The following is a 14,544-nucleotide window of genomic DNA, read 5'->3' on the forward strand; positions in this document are numbered from 1 at the left end:
CTTCCTGAAGACGTACGAGTGAATCTGTGCTCGTTGCGTAGGCTTCAAGATATACAAATAAAACGTGGCGCTGATGCAAAGCTGTGTGACATTATAGTCTCCTGCTTCTGCACTACTGGATACTCTTTTTGAAATCATAAAATCAGCCATAAGGATTTTAGTATGGAAATGGTAGTGGGATTAACGTGGCGGTCTCCACACCTCGGTCAAGAGAGCGAGCATGGATATATATCAGCCGTTGTCCTAAAAATATTTCCCTGTTGTTCATTTGATTTTTCATTATTTATGTGTGTGTGTGGGTGTGCGTCTATTTGTGTCTACGTGTGCTTGGACATGCTCGTGTGCCCAAACATGTAGCACCATAACAGCTCGTTCCATTATTTCTGAGCTCAAGGCTGGTGACCTCATAGCTAAAACCTCTAGCGCGATATGAACCCAGGCACTCCCAAATGGTTTTATTTGTTCTTTGTAGCAGGCCCACATGATACTGCACCTAAGCCCAGCATTTACTACTGGAGCCCGTTCAGCGTTATAAACGAGCCAGTCACCAATAAAGGCCACATACTTTCAGCTTAAGCAGTCGGGGCAGTGCTGCAGCATTACAGCACCAATAGCAGGCCTGTCGGTAATTTATGTGTCAGTGAGACAGTATCCGATCCGAGCGAGATAATCGTCGGCTATCATTCGGTGCGACTTCTGGAATTATAGCAATGCACCTAATTTTTCCGGTCGAACTCAAAGGTCAAAGGTCATACCGGGTCACAATCCTACAAAAAAAAACAACAACTTGTTTTTCCTCTCCTACTACATCAAACCCTGCACATACTGTATACAAGTTAGTGCAGAAGCAACGTTCATTCCCAAACTCAGGGTTATTGAACTGCACAGGCTCCTGCACTAGTTACTATTCAGTTCCAAATAAGAGGAAGAGTTTCAAAATATCAGTGGGATAGACATTAGTATAAACTCTATAAGGACTATAAAGCGTATCAAGGACTATAAAGCGTATCAAGATTCCAGACTGACAATAAAACGAATATTTAAGCACGGAGCAGTTCTGAAGAATTCATGATGTCCTCGCGATGGTGAGATTTTTTTCCCAGTATAATTGTTTCCCCAAAATGTTTTGATCTGGGACTCGATCTGCATTTTGAACAGTTTTATTGGAGTTCAAGCCTCGCTTGTCAGGCTCCTGTCATCCCTCAGCAGCGGCATGAAGGGGATGGGAGTAAAAGCCACCCTTAATCCCCTAAACTGTTGTAAGGGGGGGTGAGAGGGGACTCAGATGCTTTTTGGCGTCATGATCAAACAGATAGAGGAGTGGCCCAGGCCAGTGCTATATAAACCCACTTAGTCTGTCTCCCTCAGTTCTGCCACTTCTTCTGTCACCACTCGTCGTTAGCTCGGCTCCCACCTGAGGCATTCTTCATCTTTTCGTCCTCCTCACAGTCTGCAGGGTGAAGGACCTGGGTGCCATCTCCGATCCCCGACATTAACTCAGGGCAGAGGGCTCTCATCTGGTGACACGTCTAGTGGAACACAACTCAAGATGCCTGAGCCCACAAAGAAAGGTATGAGTGACGCAGTGTAGGCGACACGCCACGACTCAAAACACACACACACACACACACACACACATATTTAGCAGCAAATAAAGAACCTTAATAAAGTATTGAGATAAATATCACAGTGTCTCTGAAGACTACTCTTCCATATATTGTACAGTCAAGAAATATTGCATCATCGCATAATGTGATCATCGTGTCCCCTTTTTCTTTCGATTTTTTTCTTTCTAACCTCTACGTCCGTGTGTAAACGATACGTTCGAAGTGATCCTAGCACCATCCAGAGCTTTCAGATCAACCCTCTGGAATTCAGAAAGTGACTTTGGCGTTGTTATTGTATTACTCCGAGGCACTGTTATTGTTGTGAGCGCACGGTTGATGGATAGGCTGCGGTCAAGGTTATTAGGAAGGTGGAGGCGATCCTGGAATGGTGGTGAGTCCCAAGCCTGTAGAAGGAGGCAGGGTTTCCAGCATTTTCTTCCATGATGGATGAGGACATGCTGGCAAACCGGGCAGGTTTCAAGAAGGCCAAGCAGGTGCTCGGGGGATGGGATGGATATGTCAGGGGTGATTATGTGGACGTTGTTGGGGAGAAGTAACAGAACATAACATCATGGCAGTAAATATAGGATTAATACAGGGCCGAGTTTTATTTCCTTACTGATCTGTTTAGTCCAACATACCCACGGGGCCCTATAAGCCTTTATTTTCCCCCGTCTGTTTGATCTCCATGCATGAAATCTTTCACAAATTTGTCACCCGTAATAAGCAACCAACGGTACGAATGATTTCCGTTCCTGTCAGGTTGTCACATTTTCCTGCTGTGATCTGCTCGCGATACTTTCCAGTTGAGGTAACGCTCCCAAACGGCTCCTTCCATCTCGGGATAATGAGGATTACATGATGGAAAGAGAGGGTTAGGGTTAGGGTTAGGTGCCAAAATCACCAGCGCCATGTCTGCACGTGTGCAGAGTCTGTGCAAAGAGCTTGTATCGTGACTAAAAGACTGAAAGTGCACAGGTGAACTCGAGATAGCATGGAATTGTGATAGCATTTCAGCTAGGAGAGCTGTCCATCTTACACGCTTGACTTGCTCAGCGACAGCGCTTGGCTGAGTCAATGGCCAGGGTTGTTTATAAAGAATTAAATAATAATAATAATAATAATAAAACGTTTCGTTCTCATAAATATAGAGGGCAGCTGAAGGAGAGAGCATTTAGGTTGATCCAAATTGCAGGAGCTCTAAAAGGCAGGATGGGCACAGGACCCTCGGGAACTGGATTCCTAGACCCGGGAATAGTTCAGAATGAGCAGACTTTTAATCCCTATTCCTCTCTCTCTCTCTCTCTCTCTCTATCACACACACACACACTCATAATCTATTTCTCTCTTTAGATCTTTTACTCTTCTTCAATTACTCCATGCCTATACCATGCTAGGAATCCTGAGCTCTTGCCTATTTGAACTTTGTCTCCTGCGGTGTTCTCAGGATGGATGACAGGTTACATGCGAGCATCACGTGCGTTAGAGACGCAGGAAACAATAGCGATCGAAATAGTCAAACATGACGGCAGTGTTTCGTGAAAGACGTGCGCATGGACAGCTCTCGTCGTGGGCATCGTCTAACCTCCGAGACCTCCGGATCAGGGAAAGCCCGCGTCTACACCTCCGTTTATTTACAGTCAGCTGTTCATCCCTGCCAAAGATTGCATCATCCATCTCATGCCATACTTTGTCATCACGACATAAATTGCATAAACACATTCAAAACATTTTGAGAGACATGAGAGAGCTCTTTCCAATCCCGGTTTAGTTTCCCATACTCTGCATTGCCTTCTCCTCCAGAAATCCTATTTTCTTTCCGCTCATATGATTTTCATTCTGACCTTCGCTTCATGTAGCGTCAATCACGGCTGAAAACAGCGTGCGGATGAAAACGCTCTTTAGTAAGTCGGATCCACATGCGATGGTTTATATAAAAGCGTGTGAGACGGGGGACAGCAGTTGGGTCCGGTGTGCATCAGCATGAGCCTGTCTGTCCACACAACAAGGAGCAGTGACAGCTGAGCACACCTGCCCCATCAGTTACATTCTTGCCTGAAGAGACAAGAGGGAGTCTGGGCAGCGAGCCATATCACAACCAAAGCTGAACTCTGGCTTCCAAAAGAGAGATGTGTGACATATCAGTGGCAGAAGAATATACGGTGCGTCGAAGGGAAGGATGTGGGGGAACCTCTATAGCTATTCGAATTTTACAAAAGTGCCCCCATGGAATACAACAAAGAAAAGCCACTGCGTTCGCTTGCATTTATAATGAAAGAGAAGAGGAATGACGAAGCGTTCCGTGAAAGACGGATCAAGGCGACAAGCAGGAAGCTGCAAAACGTCAGAAATACCCAATGGCTAAAAGGGGAACGAAGCACCGGTGTCTCTCCTGGCTGGTTCAAAGCAGCAGTTTTCACATGGTCTTTGAGTCGACAAGGGGACAGAAATGGAACAGCTGATCTCTGTGATTCCTCTAGGCACCGCAACCACCTGGCGTCCTCCCAGTACTCATAGGAGACTGGCCGATTAACGGGGGCGCGGGCGAGGGAGAACCATAACGGTGGCTCAGAAGTCAATATTGACATCATGCGATATACATCTCATACATACCATCTCCAGCAGTCTATAAACCGGTGCTCCCAGGGGTTCTGACAGGAGCTTACACCGGTTCTAAAACACCGCGGAAAATGTTATTAAGAACCTTTTAAATTTATAAAACCACAAAGGTGTCTTTCGTCTGGTGTAGGAGGAGTCAGGCGTTCCGCCATGTGACCTGTTCTGCTAATGTATTAACGACACCGTGGGTTTAACTCGAACTTTTACGAATGAAAATGCGCAATACGTGTGGGTTCGTTAACCCGTGTCGGTAAACGCGTCGTGCTAGCCTCACTCTGCAGCGCTAACCCAATGATTCATTTCCTGGAAATACCCTGTTCTGTTCTGAACAGGTTCCCTGGTGCTCGGTGTGATTCTCGCTGATGATCACCACATGTTGTTAAAGCGACTCGATTATGATTAAAAAAGAAACATTGCGTAATCACATTGAGATGATGGATATATACAGCATGCCATAGAAATGAACGATTCTCCATTCACGATCTTTCCCTTTCTTTTCTTTTCTTTTTTACAGTCGATGGTCAGCCTGAAGGTGAGTAATGAACGTTTGTACTGTTGTATAAGAGCTCCAAATACTAAATACTCTTGAGACTCTTTTGTTAAGATGATCCGGGCAGACAGAGATGGCCGTACCTCGACGTTCGGGGGTTTACGTCACTTTACTCGGTGTTACTTTTCTGCTCTTTTGGTTTACGGATGAAGATCCAAGACGGAGAGATTTGTACTGATAAATGTATGGTCACACAGCTGATCGGAGCATCCTCTTTATAAAGTGCTTTTAGAGCTGGTGTTTGACGGCCAATCCGAAGCCCAGTTGGAGCTCGTGACACCACAGTGTCAACGGTTTCAAGGCCTTAACACACTTTTGTCCTTCTGTCCCAGCTTGAGGACAGACTAATGATCAGCTGATGAAATTTCAGATGCTGCGGTCAATAGATATTTCGAATCATTTGGCAGGAGTGGATATAATGCCCGAAATGTAGCCGTCTTGCATCTACCCTTAGACCTCAGTGACCTTTCCACTTGATCTTTTGATTGAATGTTGTAATGAGGTTCTGGAAAACGAGATCTTAGTCTCTTCTGCCACATGACCGAAGTAGAAAAGAACAAACTCTTGATGAATTTCAGATTTCCAGATATTACGTGTGTGTGTGTGTGTGTGTGTGTGTGTGTGTGTATGCGGTATACTGAAAGCTGTTGTGTCTTGCTCATCTCTGTAAATCCTGTGTGTACGCATGTAAGCGTCAGCGTGTCTGTAGTATTGCATCTTTGCATCTGGCGTCCGTGTGTGTCCGTGTTTTTGACCGAGCGCGTGAGATGTGTTGTGAAAGTGGTGCTTGCATTTGCGCTGTGTTTGTCACACACTCAGAGAATGTTGCCGCAGGCACCGGGGAGGCCGTGCTTCCGGCTGAGGTTACCCTGGAGGTGTCTCCACCAGGTAGGTTTTTTTTTCTCCCCCCCATCCTTCATTTCTCCCGTTCTTAATCTTCACTCTGAGCGCTCTCACGTCCACGTGTGCAAGGGTGTATCTTGTGTAGTTTTCCACAAACGCTTGATCACTGAGTGCACAACTTGACCTGATGACAGGAATACAGCCATGTGCATGCACTCACACACACACACACACACACCCAACCCAAAAAAACCCCCCAAAAACCCAACGATACACCCCATTGCTCACCTTCCTGTCACTGTTTCCCACCTGAGCACTCCACACTTACGCTTGCTTTGCTTCCTGGATCCGTCCTTACTTCTCCTTCTGCTGCCTTTTGTGGTGATGTACATGCAATAAGATTTCTCTTCTACAGTGTGAACCAGTTAGAGCAATATTTTCCAAACTCACGCAAGAGACAGCATGGGTGCATTAAAAAAATATATATAAATATTGGACAATACTGGGATCATTCCAAACGTGTGATACAGTACTACCATGCTTTCTCTGTGTGTGTTATTTTGCTTAACGGAGACCGTGTCATAGATGTACATTGGTTAGAATTGGGATGGCTCGTTGATTTATTTACTTTTTTCTTTCAAAACCATATGATAGAAAATATAAAAACACAATATTATAACTAGTAGAGATTAGGCACCAATCTGGACACCAAAACTGGATGTCTTACAGGGGCAGTGCTGGCTTGGCGGGTAAGGCTCTGGGTTAGTGATCAGAAGGTCGGGGGTTCGAGCCGCAGCGCTGCCAGGCTGCCACTGTTGGAGCCTTGAGCAAGGCCCTTAACGCTCTCTGCACCAGGGGGCGCTGTATCATGGCCGACCCTGCGCTCTGACCCCAGCCTCCTGACATGCCGGTGTATGCGAAGAAAAGAATGTGATCAATAAAGACTCGTTATCTTTAGCTGGATAAGTCAATCTGATTGGGAAATCGAACATCTGGTTCTAATCGGTTTGCATCTATGCGTAGCATGCGGTATGCAGCTGTGTTGCTCGGCTCCAGATGTTTGCCTGCTGCTCCAGCTGGCTGTGTTTGCTATGCCTGTGCAGAGGCTGCAGCGGTGGTCAAAGACCCAGAGCAAGAGCCAATAACCCCTGCAGCAGTAGAGCCACAACCAATATTGACTGAGGTTGCTGAGCAACAGCCAATAGTGAGCGAGATCTCACAGCCACAGCCAATAGTGGCCGAGCCTGTAGTGCATGAACAGGAGACGCCAGAGTCCACAAGACCTGTTAAGATGGTGCAAATATGTGAGGTCGAGGAGGCTCCTAAACCCCCTCCATCCCCCGGTGAGTATCGCCGTCGTTAATCTATGAACACATGAGGTGCATGGCACATAACATCGCTCTCACCACCAACAACAACAACAACAAAAACACGCTTTTCTCTAAAAAACATCATTTCGCCTTAATCAGCATGACATTCAACAGAGTTCCGCGTTCTCCGTGTCAGCAGTGATGGGAAAACCCTCCACAAGGTCGAATAAAGTGTAACGTACTACATGTACACACGACAGACGTTCCCGATGCTCCATTTCACAGACGAGTAGAAAACCGCATTCGCTTTCGCTGTGTACTGACAGGTGACAATACCCTGATTGTCTTCAAGCGTATTCATTTCGTTTGCATTTGATATCTAATTCAAAATAAACATAAAGGATTACGAATATATATTCTATATATGGCCATGGAGACGATACAGTATATCGGTGTTTAGTTTCCTTCAGACTGACACAGTATTGAGTATTTAAAAGTCACGCCCATCCAGCAGAACTGATCATATTTACATTAGAAACATCTCACCTTATGAATTAATTATCAACGCCCGCGGACGTAACACGTGTGGGACTGTTTTCAGCGACTGAGCACCAGTGGGCGGGGCCCCACTGCAAAGGTAGTCATATGTAAATATATCTGTGACGTCACAAATCCCACAACACACACACACACACACACACAGATCAAACTGAATTGGATTGAACCTTGCAGGACATTTTAAGGATACAGTGAGCTCCTATATGTCGAAAGAACGAGGGGAATTTGATTCCTCACGTCATGACCGCTTTAATGAATAAATAATATGCGCACTCAAAACAATCTTGTTATATTAACGTCGTCCCGCAACACTGAAACCTACGGTCGTGAGCCTTCGCTGGACGAACAGCAGTTTTGTTTGCAATGCGATGGGTTTTCCCAGACTGCCACACTAACGGATTTGATCATTAAAGGGCTCATGAATATATTATTAAGCATGTTCAGTCACTAAACCATTGCAGTATCCCATCCCGATTTATAAATACGGAAGTCATGAATATTCATATCAGTGTTTCTGTATCATATCACGAAGGTAATGCTTTTTTTTTGTTTTGGTTTGTTTTGTTGTGGTCTCTAAAACACACTTCAGTCGAATATATGGTCTTTATGAGTGTCACCACGCTAAATCTAACTTTGCACCAGTGCAGACCTGCTTTCCATTGCATGACACTTGGGCTTGGTGTCAGAACGTCCTGAAGCCCTGTATGATCAAAGAGTAAGCACCGCCTTGTGCTTTCTGCGTCCAGTTTAGGAACGAACAACTAATCGTCTCTACCTTATAGACGAAATGGACATTTCAGGAGACGTTTAAGCGGAAGTCAGGTCACGGATACAGATTACGCTGTATGTAAGGGGTAAAATATTATGCCGCGTGCTGTTGTAGGAGAACGGGGGTGCGCTTCGTTACCACGGCATGTCCCGAAGTGTTTTATTCCTCTTACGCGACATCGGTTTGTCAGTTATTACAATGTTTCGTTAATGAAATGAATTTTATCCAAGTGCGCCGTGTTGCTCTTTAATAAATGAAACATTTAACGTTGATGTGTATGTTCTCGTTTACGAGATAGCAGCTATAAACAGTCGTTCCTTCGCTCTCTCGAAGTTAACAAGACGAAAAATGACGACGACAACTACAAAAAGAACACACGCAATTCGTCGTATTGCCGAGAAAGCAGAAGGTGCGACGACCGATCGTTACTTCACCGGAAACGTCACCGTATCAGCGATGATACATCACACTTAAAGAAGGCGTTAGATTACGTAGCGCAGTGGTTCTCAACCAACGGGGTGTTAATCCAAACCTGTGATTTCGCAGCTGCACTAATGTCATTAATCCACGCCGTCTGACCAGTCACATGTATGTTAAGGCATTGGTTTTGAGCTGTATTTTGAAACATACTGTAGAATAAGTAATAATTCGCAGTTAAACGATTTGAGAGGGTCCTAACGAAATAATCGCTTAAGAAGAGCTTATTAGCAGGAATGCACAAGATGGACTACTTGAATGGTCCGAAATGAATATATTGTTTGTGATGTATCAATTTTATAATGAATCTAAGTGTGTGTGTGTGTGTGTGTGAGAGAGAGAGAGAGAGAGAGAGAGAGAGAATGAGTTGAACACTAACATGCCCTAGCCTTGTCCCAATCAGCACCACCTATGAATGATGCAGTGAAGGCTGCTGATACGGTGCCGATAGTCATGGTGGTTCCCCCTCCTCCCCCCACCCTCAAAGGTCTGACACTGCATCGAAATACTTTTTATCTATTAAGTGTGCTTGTGTGTGTTTGCAGTTCCATACGTGCTCATGTCTTCAGTCTGTGTTTATTATATCATTAAAAGTTATTGGTTACGCTGCATTAGGGACGTCATGGCAGATGTTATATGTGTGTGTGTGTGACTCTGGCACCATTCAAGGTTTCTCCATGTGTGTGTGTGTGGGGTGCCTTTAAATGTCTGAAGAGTTGCTGGTCTGGCACCGTTCAAGTTTGCATGGCATTAGCAATAAAGGAAACAAACAAACAAAAAACAAATAAAAGAGAGACATCTTTGACTTCAGATGGAGTAAATATATCGAGAATATATTCGATTTCAGTAAAGTGTTTCCTATTCTAAGATGACAAGAGACCGAAAATCAGATCGTTCAGCTGATTTCTAGACATTTGGCATCATTTCAAGCTTGAAATCTTCTCTCATTTGAAGGATTTCTTTCTAGAAGCAATATCTGCCGTTAGAATAAGATAATAATAATAATAATAATAATAATAAGCTCGAAGGTCTTGAAGTAGGTTTAAATGTGGCCTTCTGGATAAATAAATATGTCTATATTTATACGTGTCGTTTTTGCAGCGTGATGGCGTTGTTAATCCCGTGCTGGATGTACGAGACGTGAACTATGACGTGTAGAGCTTTTGTCATGACTTCATCCATATGGCATCCAATCAAATCGCTCGCTTGTTTTAAAAAAAAAACAAAAACAAAAACAAAACACCTGGGAGTGATTTTGTGCGAAATGGCTGCGTCACACGTCCACATCCATTTCATTTTATAATCCCGTTTCACGCAGGCACGCTCGCACGCACGTGCAGCTCATTCGATTTCATTCCATTCTGTATAATCGTGTCTATATCTGGGCCACGTGCGTTTCCGCTCCATGTCACCGCTACTGTGTTGTCACGTGACCCGATTCAGCCGAACACGAGGCGTACCCGATGCTCAACGCACTTTTCCTGCATGTTGTGTTGACATATTAGCGGACGTGGAACTCAGTGACAGGTGGGTGTGTGTGTGTGCGTGCGTGTGCGTGTGTGCGTGTGTGGATTTCACTTTTGTTACAGATAAAGATGATGAAGTCACCGCCTGCAGTCCGTCACCTCCTCCCCCGTCAGGTTGGTCGGCCATGACGGCCCAATTCTCGTTCTGGTCTCCTGTTTTTTTGCTGAGGATTTAACGATAGACGCGCTGGTGTAGCTCTGATGTGACGGAGCGCATCGGCGACCAGCTTGGGTTGAACAGAAAGAGAAAAGCAGGAGAAATACAGAGCAAAGTTGTGAGGAAAGATGGACGGTTGTAAGGAGTAACACACTTCCGAGCATGCGGTTGTACCAGAACACTCGTATAACTGGACAGTCTGGGGAAAATTATTCCGCTTATACCACAGAAGACGTAATGCTGTTGAATGTCCACGAGACAAGTTAGCTCCTGTTCTCACCTGCCACTGTAGTCACAATAAATGCGTTAAAAGCGTAAAATCTCATGTGCTGGGAAACGTTACAAAGCGCCGTGAGTGTTGCAAAGCGCTGACACTGTAGACTCCTTCCGTAAGTGTTAAAGGAAGAGACTTACTTCCTCACAAAAAGCATCGCCGCGTCAACTATTCTGCTGCATGTTTTTTAAAAATCCGCTTATTATTACTCGTCGTACACGTTACTATAGAAACGATAACGTATTCAAAATACAGTCCCCTCTAAAAGTATCGGAACAGCAAGGTTCAACAGAAATTCTGTTGTTTTCCCCGTTTACACACTGAAGACATTTGGGTTCGAGATCGAAAGACGGATAGGAGACGACCGAGCGGAATTCCAGCTTTCGTTTCCTCAGATTTACATCCAGATGTGTTAAACAGTTTAGAACAGGGTATCGTTGGTGTCAGAACACAACATTTTTGAAAAAAATGAACACTTAATATTTGGTTGCGAAAACTGCATCAAGACTGTGACTCACTGACGTCACCAAACTGGGACTTTACAGGAACTTCGTTCAGTTTGGGGGGTTTCTCCCTTCAGTCTCCTCTTCAGGAGGTGAGATGCTGCTCAGTCGGGTTTGTGAAGGTCTGGTGATTGACTGGTCCAGTCTAGAACCTTCCACTTTCCCCCCCTGATGAAGTCCTGTGTTGAGGTGGAAGTGTGTTTTGGATCGTTGTCTTGCTGCATGATGAAGTTCCTGCTGATTAATTCGGACGCGTTTCTCTGTAAACTGTCGACAAAATGTTCCTGTAAGCTTCTGAATTCATTCTGCTGCTCCATCATGAGTTCATCACCAATAAAGACTAGTGAGAATGTTCCAGAAGCAGCCGTGACACTACCTCCACCATGTTTCACAGATCAGCTTGTACGTTCTGGATCAGGAGCAAGTCGTTTCTTTCTCCACACTTTGGCCGTTCCGTCACTTTGGTAGAGGTTCATCTTGGTTCCGGAACTTTTGTCGCGCATCTCTGTATTTCTTTGTGGATTCCAATCTGGTCTTCTGATTCTTCCGGCTGATGAGAGGTTTGCAACTTGTGGTATATTCCTTCTCTCGACGTCTTCTTCGAACGGTGGAATGTGAAACCTTCTCCCCTGCCCTGTGGAGCTTGTTGGTGATGTCTCTAACTGTTGTTTTTGGGTTTTTCTTCACAGCTCTCACACGGTTGTTGTTTTCCTTGGCTGACCTCTTGCATATCTGGTTGATGGTACACCAGTGGTTTCTTTATTTTTCAGGACATTCCATATTGCCGTATTGGACATACCCAATGATTGCGCAATGACTCTGATAGATTTTTTTCCTCTTTGCTCCCATGGACAGCGCTCTGATCTTCATGTTGGTTTATCCTTTTTAACAACAAATGCAGTCTTCACAGGAGAAACTGAAGGCTCAAACCAAGAGTAGACATTCAGAGTTATTAATTCTTTAAGCAATCGATTTACCAGGGCACACCTGGGCAGCACGAGACACCTATCAGTCACAGACAATATTTTTGATCGCTTAAAAACGAGTGAGTTCAAACAGAAGGTGCCGTGTTCTGTCGTTTAACACGTCTAGCTCTAAATATCAGTAAATGAAAGCTGAAATTCTTATCACCTCATTTTCATCTTTCTCAAACCCAAACGTCTTCAATGTATAGCGAAAATGTACGTCGTTCCAATACTTTCGGCGGGGACTGTGGTTAGTTCGTATAAACCCGCCGTTCATGTTCCTCTTTGTGCTGAATTCTGTCCTCTTCTGACCGGATCAGATTCGAGAATTCAAACGCACTGTGGTATAAGTCCTTTAATTCTAACTGTTACACGTACGTGTGCCATTCCTACAACCACAAAAGACATGTTATACACACTTGTCTTCCACTTTATTAGGAACACCTGTACACCTATTCAGTTATGCAGTTATCCAATCGGTCAATCATGTGGCAGCATCGCAGTGCAAAACATCATGCGGATACAGGTCAAGAGCTTCAGGTAACGTTCACATCAAACACGGGGAAAACGTGTGATCTCTGTGGCTTTAACCGTGGTACAGTTGAAGGTGCCAGATGGGCTGGTTTGAGTGTGTGGTGGACGGAAATATTCAACTGTCCAGTTTCTTTGGGTGAACCTGTGCCGACGGTAGCCTCAGATTCCTGTTCTCGGCTGACACGAGTGAAACCTTCTGCTGTTGTGACTCGTCCACCGCGAGGTTCGATGTGTTGTGCATGCTGAGATGTTTTTCTCCTCACCACGGTTGTAAAGAGTGATTAATCTGTATGAGTTACAACTGTATATCCTTCCTGGCAGCTCAAACCAATCCGACCATTGTCCTGTAACCTCTCCAACGTCCATCCACGCCACGGTTAAAGTCACGGCGATCCCACGTTTTCCCCATCCTGACGCTCGATGTGAGCATTGACCGAAGCTCTTGAGCATAAAATCTGCATGATTTTATGCACTGTGCTGCTGCCACACGATTGGCTGATTGGATAACATCATACAGTGAATGAGCAGGTGTATGTACAGGTGTTTGTGTATATACGGTACAAAGGGACATCACATCTGTGTAGGATATACAGATGTGATGCTCACTTTGTTTGTGTGTGTCTACACATGTACACATATCACAACAAATGGCTATGTGTAACGCATGTGTACGAGTATCCACATGTTTATATGTGGGATGCGTATTTCATCATCGTAGGGATATCTAACGTTATTCATGCTATGTTCATGTCTTTGTCACATTTACATGACAATAAAGTGCTTTGCACAATCTCAGGTACGATGCACGTCATTATTACGTCGCGGAACTGAAAAGGAACGAAATAAAGCGAGGCTTTTTGTCTGTGAAAACAGAAAGAGATGTCAATTAATACTGTGTTTTCTTTCCAGAGGATGGCAGTACACACAAGAACCTTTCTGTTGATCTAGCTAGTAAGCATTTAAATTAGTCCTAGATACCTGTTTGGTTTTGTCTTTACATCGGATTAAAATTCACATGAGATAATCTGTAATACGTTTTTAGCTTAACACTGTATCTGTAACCGATCCCCAGCTACGTAGAGCTCCCAGACTTTATTTTGTGCAGTGAATGTCTGTACACCCAACCTGAAAATGTAAAGTATGTTTGTTGGATAACCAATTCAACTAAACAAACAGCAACTCAAACATACACCTTCAAAGCACCAAAGAATGCAAACTGACAAAGACTGCATCTCCCCCACTGACAACGTCTGTACCTGTCACCGTGGCTGCATGATCGTCACGTCTTAACACGTGCCTGCCCCTTGCTTTACAGTAATATTTACTGTAATATGCTGTAAAACGTTTTCTCTGTCTTTGTTTAGATGATAGCGCCCCTGAGTCAACTAGGGAGAGGAAAGACTCAGGTAATCCTTTAGCCATGATACTGTAGCTTCATAGATTCAAAAGTTTTCCTTATAAGTCCATAGAAATACACTGACTACTAAGAGTTCGGTGGAAATGAGCTGGAGCTGAGCACGGACTTTCAATCAAGGTTAGTAGGTTCATTTTCCCAAAACGGCTGTTTAAAAGACACCCAGACAAGGAATATGATGCCATGCTAATTTTGACCAAAACCAGTGTAGCGTTATACGGAACATACGAGAGACGAGAAACCTTGCTTGTAGAAAGCATGGGCTGTTCTGCAGGATAAACGTCTTCATAAGCCATGGGGAAATGAATGGTACTGTCCTGTGAGGAAACCGAAGCAAAAAAGAGCATCTGCAATACGATGCCACAATTGGGTAATCCATACTGAACTTCCCACTGACGGTAAGTACAGTCAATCGTCTACCGTTGCTCACTGCTACTA

The 14,544-nt window shown here is 44.5% G+C and overlaps 1 protein-coding gene across 1 annotated transcript in view; it reads left to right on the top strand.

Annotated features, from left to right (window-relative positions):
• The first annotated feature begins 1,359 nt into the window (after positions 1–1,359).
• Positions 1,360–14,544, top strand: part of mybpc1 (myosin binding protein C1) — a 34,464-nt gene continuing 21,279 nt past the window's right edge. The window contains 8 exon segments of the mRNA XM_053685489.1: positions 1,360–1,571; positions 4,741–4,758; positions 5,596–5,664; positions 6,723–6,962; positions 9,137–9,220; positions 10,323–10,373; positions 13,602–13,643; positions 14,057–14,098. Coding sequence (XP_053541464.1) covers positions 1,550–1,571; positions 4,741–4,758; positions 5,596–5,664; positions 6,723–6,962; positions 9,137–9,220; positions 10,323–10,373; positions 13,602–13,643; positions 14,057–14,098 — 568 coding nt within the window. The 5' untranslated portion in view covers positions 1,360–1,549.

The sequence above is a fragment of the Ictalurus punctatus genome, chromosome 14 (genome assembly GCF_001660625.3).
Source record: "Ictalurus punctatus breed USDA103 chromosome 14, Coco_2.0, whole genome shotgun sequence".
Lineage (NCBI taxonomy): Eukaryota > Metazoa > Chordata > Actinopteri > Siluriformes > Ictaluridae > Ictalurus > Ictalurus punctatus.